Source organism: Sceloporus occidentalis, unplaced genomic scaffold (genome assembly GCF_023333645.1).
Source record: "Sceloporus occidentalis isolate IW3139 unplaced genomic scaffold, rSceOcc1.0.p SCAF_6, whole genome shotgun sequence".
Lineage (NCBI taxonomy): Eukaryota > Metazoa > Chordata > Lepidosauria > Squamata > Phrynosomatidae > Sceloporus > Sceloporus occidentalis.
This window is the reverse complement of record NW_028316986.1, coordinates 121,019,509-121,034,986: the sequence shown is the minus strand read 5'-3', so window position 1 is coordinate 121,034,986 and position 15,478 is coordinate 121,019,509. Positions and strand designations below refer to the sequence as shown.

Genomic DNA, 15,478 nt, shown 5'->3' with positions numbered 1-15,478 from the left:
GTGGCAAAACAGATATTCAGACAGCCAGAAGCAAAAAATATTCCAAGTGTTACCATCTTTGAGTCCTGTTGTTCTAAGTCTGTATTATCTTGGGATTCAGGTATGGAGGGAAGAGGGTTAATAGCTGTTGCATACTCTGCCACCAGTGAAAGCAAAGAGTAGATAACTTTTTTCAGTAGTTCTTTGCTGCTGATGTTGCTGCATGCCTTCAAGTCACTTCTGACTTATGGCAACCCTAAAGTGAACCTATAATGGGGTTTTCCTGGCAGGTTTCTTCAAAGGGCATTTGCCATTGCCATCCTCTGAGGCTGAGAGAGTGTGACTTGCCCAAGGTCACTCAGTGGGTTTCCATGGCCAAGCTGGGATTTGAACCCTGGTGTCTAGTCATAGTCTAAAGCTCAAACCACCACCCGTCTTTTAAAGTACCATCTATCTTTTAAAGTAAGTTCTCTGACCTGCACATGCTCCTAGAGTATCTTGTTTAATTATATATTTATTGAATTTATACTCCACCTTTCTCCCAGGGTGGGATCCAAGGCAGTATCTTGTTGTCTTGCTAAGTATTCAAGGCACTAAGAGGCATCTGCTGTGGCCATATATACTAAAGTGTGCAACAACTATCCAAACCTTCTTTCCTGTTGTAAAGTGTTCCTTTGCCAGTGAGCAATGTGATCAGTTGTGCCTGAAGCTGCTCTACCCTTCCTATTGTTCCTGGGAAAACAGAAACTGCTTTCACTGTTTGCTTTTCTCATTTCCACCCCTGCAGCTTGGGGAGACACATCCAAGGGATGAGATCTTGGGCATCAACATTATTCTTCAGCTTGTTCTTCAGCACTCCTTCCACTTAAGTTACTATAAAGTGTGATGGCTTATTTCAGAGCGTACATATTTCCCCATAACTAGACTGCAATCTGCCTTGTGATTCTAACTAACAACGTTAATCTCATTTCTGCCAAAGGGTATTCCTCTCTCCCACATATCCAACAGCCACATGGTAATTGATCTCTTAAATAATTAATACAGTAATTTCTTCAATGTACTGTAGACACATATAAGTAACATCAGTACAATAGTTCTGAATTATTATTCAACCCACCCACTTAGGTATCTAATTGAAGGCATACTTCAGTTAACAAAGCTTCTGACAAAGAAGATCCTTTTACATCTATGCAGCCCCTCCCTTTTCCTTCTTGCTCTGTGTCTAGCAGGAAGTCTTTTAGCAGCATCAGCACTGGGAGAATGGTGATGGAGACCTGGAAAAAACCCAAGTTTTTGGCACCAGGATGCAGCAGTGTGTCTGCAATAAAGCTTGATCTAGGAAAGAATAGGATTCTACTCTAGGTAATCCACAGTGGCTGTGTATTCCAGCCTACAACAGACATGGTAAACAGCAGCTGCCTATAGAATCCCTTGCTGAACACATGTGAGCAGCAAGACAGGCAAAAATGGGGAAGGCAGATTATCTTGCCTCATCAGCCAGCCCTCCCCCCCTTGCATATGTCTGGCCATCAAATATGGAAATCATTTAAAAAGTAGAGGCTGGTAGAAAAAAAGCATCCATGCATTTTAGAAGAAGCTTTCAATGGGGCTTTAGAAGTAACATCAGGAACACATTTACTTCACCAATGAAGGTATATCTGTATTACTGAGGCCACAGATAAAGGAATGGGGTGGGGTGTTATCAGTATGCTGATGACACCCAGATATATTTCTCCATGCCTCGGTCTACAGCTGACTTCAGATGGAGTCTCTCCTCTCAGTGAATATCTTAAAGCAGTAATGCACTGGATAAGGAAAAACAGATTGAAACGGAATCCAGACAAAACAGAGGTACTTACTAGTAGCGCCCAAGAACCAGGTATTGGGATACAACCACCAGTCCTAGTTGGGATCACACTCTCCACAAAGTACTGGCGGGGGGGGGGAGATGCTGCTAGATCCATCGCTACAGATGACTAATTAAGTAAATAGGACGGTCAGGAATGCCTGTTACCAGCTTTGGCTGATATGCCAGCTGCGTCCTTTCCTGGAAGTTAGAGACCTAGAAACTATGGTGCACGCCCTGGTAACCTCTTGTCTTGATTTCTGTAATGCACTCTACATGGAGCTACCCTTGTGGTTAGTTCAGAAACTTCATGGCAGCCAGGCTGGTCTCAGGCAAAATCAGAAGAGATCACATAACACCGATTTTAAGATCGCTCCACTGGTTGCCCATAAGTTTCCAGGCACAGTACAAGGTGTTGGTTATCACCTTTAAAGCCCTACATGGCTTGGGTCCAACCTATTTTTGGGACTGCCACCTCCCATATAATCCACCCCGCGCACTCAGGTCCTCTGGGAGGAATTTCTTGCAACCTATGAAAACTAGATTGTCTGCAACTGCCCAGAGGACCTTTTCGGCAATCGCTCCCAGATTATGGAATGGCCAGCCAGAAGAGATTCGTCACATTACCACCTTAGACAGCTTTTAAAAAGCTATTAAGAGGGATCTTTTCTGGTAGGCCTTTCCTGAATAGATAACCAACCACCAGAAATCTGAACCTGAATTCTGCTACAGCCACTGTTTGATTTGCCTATTATTTTAAGGTATGTTTTAAATTGTGAACTGTTTCATTGTATTTTAAGGGGTGGGTGGGATACTGGGATGGGACTGTATTGTTTTAATGTGTAAGCTACCTCGGTTGTGTTGCACAGAGAGGCGGGATATCAATTTTATAATTATTAATTATTATTATGATTCCATAAAATTTTTGCTAACATCACAAGAATTTATTTCCAGTAAAATATACCTAAGGCCATGGTGACCACATATTAATTCTTTGGAGGTTATGGCATATAAGCTTTACATAGTTTATTACCACTGCAATGAGGTGACAAGCTTGCTATGAAAAAATATTAGTAAGGGACAACAACTTTAAAGACTGCCATATCTTAATCAACTTTTATATAAGTCAGAAAGATCAGAACACTTAAGACAAGAGTTGTTAAAAACATGCTAAACTGATCTTAACCTTTGATTTTTCTGTATGGAACAATTACCATGTCCTAATGGTCATACATCATAAAGAAAATATATTGAATGAAAAGGCTAAGCCTCAGTTATTAGCAATATGATTATCAGCTTGAGCCTCAGTATTTCCTCTGTCTCTGAACAGATTTTTACATGCAAAGAGGACACATTTGTAGCTTCTTCCATCTCACTTCTTTCCAAGTCTAATATTTGAAGTATTGAACAATAAGCTAATTATTAAGCTATGCAGCTTTTCTTTCAATTCAAAGTGATTATATCAAAAGAACTAACTACAACCTAGTTCAGTGACACAGCAGTGCTATCCTATTCTTCAGTTTAGATCTACTAAGCAGGAGTAAATCAATAATACGTTTAGCTGCATCAATGTAAGCCAATGCTACACCAGCACAATTCAGTCAGATGCTGTCAAAGCATGGGAAATTCAAGGCACAGTGGGAAAGGTGTAAGGTGTTATCCCAGTTCTATCCTAGTGTAGGGTTGCTCTCATTTATGCTTTCATAACACCATGCCAGGAACATGAACACTACAGGAAAATACATTCCCACTGGAGTCAAGGCAGGTTACTCTCCAAAATGATTCATGCAAACCTCACTTTCCTTTCCCCCAGCCATATCAGAGAACAGAAATCTCACAACAACTGCCCAAGGATATATAGGTCACAGCAAATGAACAGACATCAAACATGGCATGGAGCTGCACCCCCTCTGTTCAAAGAACAACATGTAAACAAATTCACAACTGGAAACTTGGAGCAGACTTCTGCCTCCCACTAAATGTGTCCACTGCCAAAGAGAATTCTTTGCCAGGTGATGTCAACAGCAAATGGAGGCGGTGTGTGTGTGTTTGTTTAAAACACTTGTTTCATCTAAGGAGTCAAACACTTGTTCTGGAGAGTCTGTGGCCTATGAAACTGTGAGAGCTACCATCTTCTGTCCCCCGTGTGTTTCAATTGTGACTGGAATGGTACTCCCTCTTTGTAGTAGCTGACAGTTTCCAAGTCAGTGGGCAGCGGATCTACTCTGAGCTTTAACCTGTATGCAAAGGGATCTTGTAGTACCTTTGAGACAAACCAAAAGAAAGAAGATAGTAGCATGAGCTGTCATTGACTTGAACCTATATCCTCAGATGCATGTTTTCTGAAAAAAACATGCTACCAAAACATGCATCTAAGGAAGTGGGATCAAGTCTAGGAAAGCTCCTGCTACCAGCCTCTTTCAGTTAGTCTCAAAGGTGCTATAAAATCCCTTTGCATATTGATTTTCCATACTAACACATCTATGCCTTTAAGCTTTAACATGATTTTGAAGGAGCTGTCCACAGTACTGAACACTATCTGTAAAATAATTTCAGCACATTGGACAGCTCTTTTAAAATTCAGGCTGCCCGTGTGTCATAAAAATCAGTACTGTTCCTTCTCTCTCCCCACGGCTATCTAACTAATCTGTGACTGCAGTTGTCACTTGCTGGCCTCCTAATCATGGATCATTAAAGAAATATTGGGATAATAATGTGGATTCATTCTGGAAATATACTTGTGCACTGTGTGTAGAAGGAGATGACATCAAGCTTCTGTGAATATTTCATTATGGCAACATTTCCATGACTATAGTCTGACCATGCCCTGTCTACACAGAGCAGATGTGCATCATCAGTGAGTGATAACACTTTCGAATAATATTGTTTAGTATTCTACTTTGCCATTAGGGATACAAAAAACCACGACATTGTTATGCTAGCATTCGCCCACAAGTACGACTGGCCTGCCCATCTGGGATGATAGCTATTTTGATTGATACTGTACATACCACAGAATAAACAAGAAAATATCACTTCCAGCAGAAACTAAGGAAGGTTCTACAAAATAATACAACTACCAATATTGCAAAAATTTAACAAGAGAAACCATTCCATGATGAATGACATTTATTTAAATTTGAACACATCGTGCTACTGAATATGGAAGATCCACACAACTGCCTCCCTCTGTCTTTTCTATCCCTCATCTTCAAAGATGCAAAATCATACAAAACAGGTGATAGTGACAAAGAATAATAGAATTTGATGACGACTGGACCAACTTTTCCTCCACATCAATCGTCATTGCACAGCCAATCATGGCAAGCATCAACTACGGCCTTGACTTAGCAGCTAAAGCATGACCAGAAAAGCTTCTTGCTTCCCAGCACTCTTGGCCTTCTAACCTCTCCAATGTATACACCTTTTCTACAAATCTGAAAGTCAAAATGCAAAACCAAAGTGACTGAAGCAATAATATACCCTCAAGCTAGACATTTAAAAAGTTCATTTTCTTGAGCGCCTTGCACAATCCTTACATCGGCAGAAACAATCTACCCAGGAGACAAGAGGATCTCAAGAGCACCATGGTTGTCGGGTTTTGTTTTTTTGTATCTCCACAGGCACAAACCACTTATATAATAAGAGGCTTACAGTCCAGGTGTTTTTTCTTGGGCCCCATCACTTCATGTGTGGTTGCTTTGCAGACAGCCCTAGCTACGGCTGATCCTGTCACGCTGTACTGAGCAGCCGCGATGCGATCTGTCAGCGTCTGACCCGACATCTTCGACTAAATTCTAGGATTGCTGCCACGTCTGCAAGGGAGGGAAGGAACAAAACAACAATTGATGGGAACATTTTAAATATATATATGTACATATTATTATTGTTATTATTATTATTATTTTAATTACATCATTTTTGACACACACAAAAAAGGCATCCTCTTCAAAGGTTTAAGCCTGTGCTTCACACCCTGGCTCTTACCAAGTTTACTCCTTTCCTCCCCCCTCCTCCTCCCTTTCCTGTTGTGTAAGTATTTGCATTGCAACCAGATCCAAGAGAAGGCACCTGGGGTAACTGGGGATGTTTTTCAGCTTGGAGGGAGATGGGAGAGGAAAAGATCCTCCTCATCCATATGTTTTAAATCCCCAGGGGGTTTGGGCTGGAGAATGCCTTCTCCTTCCACTGCTGGAAGACTGCATCTCTGGCTGAGGATGATGGCGGTTGCTGCAAACCACCATCATCACCTATCTCCTCTCCCTTGTTTGTGGAGGAGGAGAAGGCTCTCCTTTTCCTTCTCTTCTCCTTCTGCTCTTCCTCCCCCATCTCCCCAGGATTTCCCAGCCAGGGCCTTCCTAGCAGAGCCTCCAGAGGGCTCCCAGGATGAATGAAGCAGCCAGGCCTCTTTCCCCAGCAGCAATGCCACTGCAGCAAAGGAGGACTCTCCCCTCTTCCTCCCTTGCCTTCCCACCTCTCTCTCTCTCTCTCTCTCTCTCCCTCTCTCCCTCTCTCTCTCTCTGGATGGGAGATTATCCTCCAACCCTTGCGCCATGTTCTGGCCCTCACCCTGCCTTTCCTCCCTTTTCCCCTTTAAAAAAAAGACTAGGGCCTTAGAGGATGAGGCATAGTCTCCCCCCCCACCAACCCTGGACCCCCCCATGGGGCCCTTTTCTACCTTAGCTCCCTTCCTGCTCCTCCTCCTCCTGCAAAGCCTCCGTCCTCTTCGCCCGCTGCAATGCAATGCAACGCAACGCAGCCAGGAGGAAACGATACCGCTGCTGCGCCTGGCTCCTCTTTCCTCTCCCTCCCCCCCCCCCCTCTCTCTCTTCTGGGGCTCTGGACCTCGCCAGGGAGGAGGACCAGGTTCTCCCCCTCAGCCCTAGGGCCAGCAGGGAAGGAAGGGCCAAGGGCCCAAGGGGGCAAGGGCAGGGACAGACCTGTCAGGGCTCGAGCAGCAGCAGGAGGAGGGATGGGGCTGCTGCCTTGGGCTCCCCAGCAGAGGCAGCAGGAGAAGGAGAAGGAGGGAGCCCTGGCTCCTTCCCTTTCTCCTCCTCTTTCTCCTCCTCCTCTTTCCCCCTCCTCCTCCTCTTCTTCCTCTTTCTCTTCCTCCTTCTTATCCTCCGCTTCTTCCTCCTCCTTTTCTTCCCCCTCCTTTTCTCTTCCTCCTTCTTTTCCTCTTCCTTCCTTTCCTCTTTTCTACCTCCTCTTCTTCCTCCTTTGCTTCCCCCTCTTTTTCCTTTTCCTCTCCTCTTTCCCCTCCTCCTTCTACTCTTCTTCCTCCTTCCCCTTTCCCTCTTCTACCTCTTCCTCCCCCTTTTCCTCCCCCTCCTCCTCGCCTTCTACTCTTCCTCCTCCTTTTCCTCCTTCTCTGCCTCTTCCCCCTCCTCCTCTTCCCTTCCTTTTCCTCTTCCTCCTCCTCTTCTTCCTCCTTCTCTTCCTTTTCCTCTTCCTCTTTTTCCTCCTTCTCTTCCTTTTCCTTTTCCTCTTCCTCCTCCTCACAAGAGCTGCGCGGGAAAATGCTCCTCAAGGGGCTCCTTCCCTTCCTCAGGTGCAGAGAAGGAGGGATGGAAGGAAGGAGGGCAGGGCTGCGCCAAAGCCTCGGGGGCTGCCTGGCGGCTCTCCACGCCCAGGAGCTGCCGCTATTTCCAGCCTAATCCCTGCCTGCCTGCCTCCCTTCCAGCGCAGCCTTAATCCCTGAGGGCGGCCAGAACAAGCCAGGCTTCCTCTGCGCTAAGCAGCCAACAGGGATGGATGGTTGGATGGAAGGAAGGAAGGAAGGAAGGAAGGAAGGAAGCTGCCCACAACAAACTCCAACTCCCAGAATTCCATAGCAAAGTGCCAGACAAAGAGGTAGCAGATTCTAGTGTGAATCTGCTACCTCTTTGTCTGGAAGGGATGTGTGATGCCACTGCTCCCCATCCATTTCGTCTTTAGAGACTTCACCTGAAGACCCTTTACAATGCTAGTGTCAGTGGGGCTGATGGTGAGAGCTGGGAGCAGTTGCTTTCCTAGACTTGAGCCTACTTCCTCGGAGATATATATATATATATATGCTTTCAGACTATTTTGTTCAAATACTCTTATTTGATAGTGTCTATGTATTACTATTAAATATAATTACCTATATATATAAATAGAGACACAGCTACAATAACCTGCAGCCTTAAGCATTCTTTGTGAGGAACCTTTGAGCTCAATGGAATTTCTGGATAAGTTATTATTTATTCTTCTTTATATAGCGCTGTAGATTTGAACAGTGCTGTACATAAAACAATAAATATATAAGAGTCTACAGTGGGCCCTCAGTATCTGCTGGGTTTTGATTCTGGGACATCCTGTGGATACCCAAATCCATTGATTCCCCAAGTCCCATGAAATAAAGTGGTGTAGTGAAATAGCATCCCTTATGTAAAATGGCAAAATCAAGGTTTGCTTTTTAGAATTTGTATTTTTAAAAATGTTTTCAAGCTGTGGATGGTTGAATCTGTGGATGAAGAATCCGTGGATATAGAGGGCTGATGGTACTTAAGACGGTACTGCGATACATTCATCATTATGTCTCCTATTAATTACCTCAAATTTTAACTGCCAGTACATCAATATATAAAGACTTCCTACTTATCCTCAAACCTTTCCATTTGTAATCACCTGTAGTTGAAATTAAATCCCCAAACTGCCATCTTTTAAGAATTCAAAAACTGATAATGCTGTACAGTATTTCTGTTCTCCTGGAACAACACTGAGCTTATCAGTTATGGATGAAACAGTGCAAGGGGCAGGGGTGATGTTGGAAAGACGCTGATGCATCTAGTTAGTCATTCTTTTAATTAGACCTGAGTCAGTCTGGTCCTAGCTGCAATGGTGTATAACATTTCTGACTATTTACAAAGGCTATTTTCAGCCACTTTTTTCTTGGATAGGCCCCTAATGATGATCTGTTGTGACAATCCAGAACTATTTGCCATTGAATGGTCACTTTGTATTTAATCATCAAATGGCTCTCTCTGTAGAAATAAGGCATTTGACAACACTTCAACTGTCATGGCTCCATCCAACAGAATCCTGGGATATGTAGTTTTGTGTGGAAGGGCACTGTTTGGCAGAGAAGACTAAAGACCTTTAAAAACTACAAATCCCAGGATTCCAAAGTGTCAAACTGCATCATTGCTACACTGTAAATACACCCTCTGAGAGTCCTGGTCTAGAGTTCATGGTTCCAAGCATATATCGCTTTCATGTTGTTTCAGATTAATTTCAGAAGTGGTGGTGGTTATATTAATTTATATCATACTTTCTCCCAAAATTGAGACTCAGAACAGCTTACAGTTTAAAAGAACAGTACAATTAAAAATGGTTGATAAATGATTAATTATAGTTGCCGTTATTATAAAATGCTGGTTGTTACAACAGATATCATGGTCATAAGAGGCAAAAAAAATTTTTTTTTGAGGATTACAGAATGACTTGATAAGTAGAAAATAGTCTGCTGGAGTCAGGTTGGTATGGAAAGGGTTCCTTGTCACCTGAGTCCCATACTAACTGAGTGCCTATTAGAAGGAAGACCAAAAATAATAATGACATGTGGAGACTAAAAGAAAATATTGCTGTGGATTTCCCCTCTTCAGGGTTCCAGTATACCAAGATGGCATGGCCCTCTTCATGGAGTGCCCATTTTCACAGTCCCAGAAACAAAGAGACAGTTCTTTCCCACTCAAGAGATATTATGGGAAAGCACTGAAATAGAATTGTCTGCCTAAGCCCACGTCAGCAACCATATGCTTGTGTCCCAGAAGTCTCACTTCAAGTATCTCAGGATTGTTGCATCTTTCTCTTGCCCTGGAAATGAGTGGGGTGTTAAGCTACTATTCAGCTTCAAAATCCAAAATCAGATCCTGAACACATGTATCAAATTTCCTTCTCATTACTCAGTGGAGTTCTTGTGTTAATAGTAAACAAATACTGTAACCAAATGGAATGTCAAATGAGTGTCTCACTCAGACAAAATGCTTTTTTTTTGGGGCATAGTCTGTAATTGGCCATTGGCTTTGGTAACAGGCCTAGGTAACCAAATGGTTAGACAAGCCATTATTACCAGTGTAAGGGGTCAGGATGTTTATTGCCCCATGCCTTTTATACTATTTCATTATAGCACATATTGATACAAATCCAATGACTGCCAAGTAATGAGTCTTTGAGGATAGGGAGAGGGTATCTCACCCACAACCGCTAGTGGCTAATAACACAACATTTTTGCACTCAATAGACCATTGGAACAGCATGTGAAATACATTTTAAAACAGTGTTGACAGGCATTCAGATCAACAGCATAAATACAATGAAATCAAACTGGTAATTATCAAAATGCAATATATTAAATATAGTAAAGTGACATAGATAAGGACAGTCTGGTTAAAACAGCCAGGTTTTAAAATGTTGCCACTTGCAGAGCAAGCAATTTGTTAGAGCCCTGGAGCAGGGTGGCTGAGAACAGACTCAGGGGAGCACCTAGGGAAATGTTATGTGATGGGATATGATAGATCTTTCCTGGCCCCCTGATAATAACTATAGTGGAAAAGTATATGGAATATGGTTTCAATTTAATGATTATTACAGAGGCAGCATCTCTTGTTCAGTGGTGTTATATGAAATCTGCCTGGGAAGGACATTCAGCCTTGGCAGTTTATTTATTTGTTTGCATGTATAGCCCATCTTTCTCCAAAAATGAGATCCAAGAAAAAAGCCTTTCTGTATTATGGAATAGTTAACCAATCAATGGCTATTAACCTGCTTAATAGTGGCTTTGTTCCATCTGGATCCATGGATAAGAGATAGTGGGGAGATAAGCCTACTGCAATGAATGTACACTCAACTGCATCCCTCAGAGAGTCGGACATTGTCTTGGACACCAAGAAGGTGCGATTAAGAGTAAGGCAACACCAAGCCAAAAATAAATTAAGCCCATCCCAGATATTTTAGGGAATTTAAACCAGACTCGAGATAAAATGCAGATACATCAACACACCTGAGGACATCAAATGTTAATCTAAGAAAAAAAGGGACTGGATTCCTTCAAAAGAGCTCTTAGTGAGAGGAAACCAAATTGGGACCCCAAAAAGTCTTTGTGGAGCAATTTTAGCTTTAAAAAAATCTGATTGTCTGCTGAAAGAAGTTTACCACCCCTAGTGAAAAGAAGTGGGTTATTTCTCTCACATTTTATTCATCTTTAGATTTGATATATTTTTCCTGGACCTTCAAATTTATAGCTTCATTAAGCCATATACACAGATATTTATATGAATCCACCTGTTCAATTCTATTTTTCTCTATGGACCCTGAGAACCTGGCCTTCCTCTTGGCAAAAACCATAACTCTTCTTGTTGTTTTTTAATAGTTAATTGTTGGGAGAGTGTTGTTGCTGTACTCATAGAAGCCTCTCCATAGTCACCTGAGAACCAAATGAGTCTGGGAAGTCAGTACTGCATCATTGGCATAAGAGAGAATAAAAACTTTTGTTGTGTCAGTCTTTGGTGGAAGAGATGGTAAAGTGCCAGGGTCTGAGTAGATCAGCCAGATATAAATTAAATAAGGCAGGTGTGTGAAAGAGAACACACCCCTGTCTTTACACCTTGAGTGGAGGCAATCTCATTTGTAAGATGCCCTTGGCTAGTACAGTGAATCTGAAATGTTGCATTAGAGCACGGGAACCGAATTAGAAATAAAAGTTGCCTATCAATGGAATTGTGCTCCAATTTATTCCAGAGGTGCTCATGTGGAATCAAATCAATGCCAATTTTAAATCAAGAAATTCAGAAAAAAAGCTTACCTCCTTTTTTGTGTATGTGTGTGTGCAGAGCATTTAAGTGCAAGATGGGCCAAAACCAGGCAGTGATTGACTGCCTGGTTTGGGACCATCTTTCCCTTAACTGACCCTGTTTTGAAACCATTTTGCTCTTTCCCCTATGATGTTGTTGTCATTGATCCATACTTTTAAGTCCTAGATAACTGGCATACAACTTCCCAATGACAGATAACAAAGTAATGGAGTCAGTAATTAGGAGGATCATCTTTAGGCCTCTTCTTGTAAATAGGAATTACAAAAGCTTTTAACCAAACTGCAGGGATTATTCTAGATTTGTTGATTGTGGGGGGGGGGGGGTCACATAGGTACCTACCAACTGATGTTATGTTTCTGCAGCTCTGGGTGAATGTCACCACATCCAGCAGCCTTGCCAGTCCTAAGCTGGCCTAGTAGTTCCTCAACTGCATCCACACTCACAATAGCCCAATCTGGGACATCCAGAGGTAAGAAAGGAGGTGATTTAAAATTAGATGTGTAAGAGTCATTGAAAACAACACACAAGTGATCTTCTCATAAACTAACTGGGATATGGCAGTCTGGGCTTCTATTACAGTTACGCAAAGCACCTGACACTATCTGCCAGAAAGATTTACTGCTATGTGTAATAGATGCAACCATTAGCGTTTGCCAAGTTTCTCTGGTAGCCTCACTTTCATGTGAAAAAGTCTCTTATATTGTTTTCTTAACTTATAATATGAGTATGTTAGCTGGTGCTCATTCGTTTCTCGATAAGTACTGAAAAGTGTTTGCATTTTTCTCCTGAGATTGGCACACGTTCCTTATCAAACCACCTATTGATAATGGGTTTTAGGATGATTTTTTGTGTTAGTACAGACCTGAAGAGAGGGGTACATTTGGCCTTCTCATAAGCCAGAATAGCATCCTCAGGCCTGGTATCTACTTTAATTTGTCTGATATAATTTGTAATATGGTGTGGCAATGGTTAATAATAAGTTGCTAAGAGACTGAAACATATTTGTAAATGTGGCAGCTCTGGGCAGCAGGACATCATGGCACTTGGGAGCTGTTGTAGTATTATGGCCAAGAGACTGATTCAAATAATTTCTTTACCACCATGAATTCACTAGATGCTCCTAAGCAAAGCTTCTTCCCCACACATACATACCTGTGTTATGACTCGTGATGATACTAACTTACTTTACAAGATGGTTGTAAAAGTTAAAAGCAGATAATAAATATGGCATGTGTTGAATGTTTTACATTATTATGTTTTAAAATGTGCATTTGCTGCCAGTCTGTTTCCAAGCTCAATTCAAGGTGCTGTTTTTTTATACCTTTCCACTCCTAAGTTATTTGGCACAAGTGTCGCAAACCCTAAGGTCATTATGTTTCTTCCAACAAATGAAGCAAGCAAGACATGTGTTTATGAGAAATGGTCTTTTCTCTAGTGGTTCACATCTGTGGAAGATGAGAGGCTAATGTGATCCTTAATATCATTGTCTTCTGACATCGGGTGAAGATGTTTTTATTCTCTTAGACGTTGTAAGAACTGATTTTGTCCTTTTACACCTTTGAACTTTTGTCCTGCTGCTCATTTTACTCATATTAAAATTATATTCTGCTAGTTTTATTTTGGTTTTTTATTCTGCTTTTTCAGTCAGGAAAAAAAATTAAAGAAAGGAAGAATTAAAGCATAGAAAGAAATAAGGACTGGTAAGATAAAATCAAGAGATGGGCAGAATACTACTATATTTATATAAAACCATGGTCAGAGAATATTTTTACACTAGTGGAAAAGCTGCCAATCCAGTGTTTGCTCACTTGAAGTGGGAAGGACACAAACAGAAGATGCAAGGATATTGGGGAAATGGCAAATCCCCACAGTGTTGCTAATGTGACTGTCCAATTATGAGTATTTTTCTTCTTGAACTATTGATCAGCTGCTGCATGCAACATGCGACATAGACCAGGATTTAAAAAATTAACAGGTTTTATTCCTGAAATTTGAAACAAATTTCAGGCCAGGTTTTTAGACAGTTAAGGTATAAATTTCACATTTAAAAAAATCATATAGAGAAGGTGGGGGAGGAAGGGGGGAGAGAGAGAAAAACATTCAACTGGAGAGAAATGGGAAATGTTGGACTTCACCTGCAATCATCTTTCACCAGAGGCTTGTCTACACCAAGGATATTGTTTACTCAGGAGTATCCAGGAAACTCCACAGTGCCTCTGGTTCTCTTGGCTGTCTGGACAACTGGATCAGGTCCAATTTGACCCAGACAGCAAATGCAGTGGTATCTCCCTTATCCTGCACGAAGCAGTGCGTGAAAGAGGATACATTATCTTTGGAGCCACTGCCTTATCACTGCCTTACCACTGCCTTGTTGAGGTCAGAACAGGGCAAGTGGTAAGTGAGGAGGGGATAGGCTTGCCATATCCCACCAGGGGGCGGGACTTTCCCAGTTTGGGGCAGGTCCGCACGGTCCCGCCCCGGTTTGGCCCCGCCCCCGGGACAAACACCACTCACGCAACGGACACCAGGCAGGGAAAGGAGCCTCGCCTCCGTTCCCTGCTTGGCCTCCTCCGCCGGCGAGGGAGGCAGCCTGGCTCTGCTCCCTCCTTCCCGGCCTCTGTGGAGACTTGGGCCTCCACAGAGGCCGGGAAAGGGAGTGGGGGCCGCCCGCGATCGCGACGATCGCGGGCGCTCTCCTCCCTCCTTCCCGGCCCCTATGGAGGTCCAAGCCTCCACAGAGGCCGGGAAAGGGAGTGGGGGCCGCCCACGATCGCGCCGATCGCGCCGATCGCGGGCGCTCTCCTCCCTCCTTCCCGGCCCCTATGGAGGCCCAAGCCTTCACAGAGGCCGGGAAAGGGAGTGGGGGCCGCCCGCGATCCCGGCGATCACGCCGATCGCGGGAGCTCTCCTCCCTCCTTCCCAGCCCCTATGGAGGCCCAAGCCTTCACAGAGGCCGGGAAAGGAAGTGGGGGCCGCCCGCGATCGCCGCGATCACCATGATCGCGGGCGCTTTCCTCCCTCCTTCCCGGCCCCTATGGAGGCCCAAGCCTCTACCGAGGCCGGGAAAGGGAGTGGGGGCCGGGAGGAGGCTGCTTCCCACCGCGGTGATCGCCGCGATGAGGAGCAGCCCTTGCATCCTTCCCGGCCTGAGAGGAGGCCGAGGCTTCCTCCCAAGCCGGGGAGGAGGAGGAGGACACGGTTTTAAAATGTAGGACCTTAAAAAAAAAAGGTCCTACATTTTTAAGCCTTGTCCTACATTTGTCCCGGTTCGGAGCTCCTCAGTTATGGCAACCCTAGGATAGAGTGACCCCCTCTTTGTGGAGCACATGGTGGGGGGCCCCATTCTGACTTCAGAATAAACAATGGCAACATCCAGGCTTCACAGGGAGCTGTTTGTCTGGTAAGGCAGAGATGACAGCACCAAGAGGGACAGGGCAGTGGGACCAATGTGGTGATGGTCTAGTGGGCCCATGTAAACAATGATGCTGCATTGCACTGTATTCATACTGGTGTATGTTGTCACTGTCATGGTCAGTCCAGGGCATAATGCCAGTGGCCAGTGAAGATGTGCCCCATTAAATATTCTGACTAGAACTGATGGGAGTTGCATCTATTACAACATCTATTACTACCTGTACTGCAGCCACTCACTCACAAACCACAAGGTTGTAAGTTCAATACCAGCCAGGGGCTCAAGGTTGACTCAGCTTGGCATCCTTCCAAAGTCATTAAAATGGGGGGTCATTCACTTACACATTGTAAACTGCTTAAGTAGTATTTAAGTGCACTAAGTGGTATAGAAATGTGCTTGCTACTA

The 15,478-nt window shown here is 43.5% G+C and overlaps 1 protein-coding gene across 1 annotated transcript in view; it reads right to left on the bottom strand.

The window, feature by feature from the left end:
* The window catches only part of LOC149311338 (clathrin coat assembly protein AP180-like), a 95,266-nt gene extending 88,510 nt beyond the window's left edge, over positions 1 to 6,756 (bottom strand). Inside the window, exons 1-2 of the mRNA XM_089530831.1 lie at positions 6,504 to 6,756; positions 5,480 to 5,640 (exon numbers count right to left, since the gene is read on the bottom strand). Of these exons, the coding sequence (XP_089386957.1) occupies positions 5,480 to 5,609 (130 nt within the window). The 5' untranslated portion in view covers positions 5,610 to 5,640; positions 6,504 to 6,756. The remainder of the gene's footprint in view (positions 1 to 5,479; positions 5,641 to 6,503) is intronic.
* Positions 6,757 to 15,478: the final 8,722 nt, after the last annotated feature.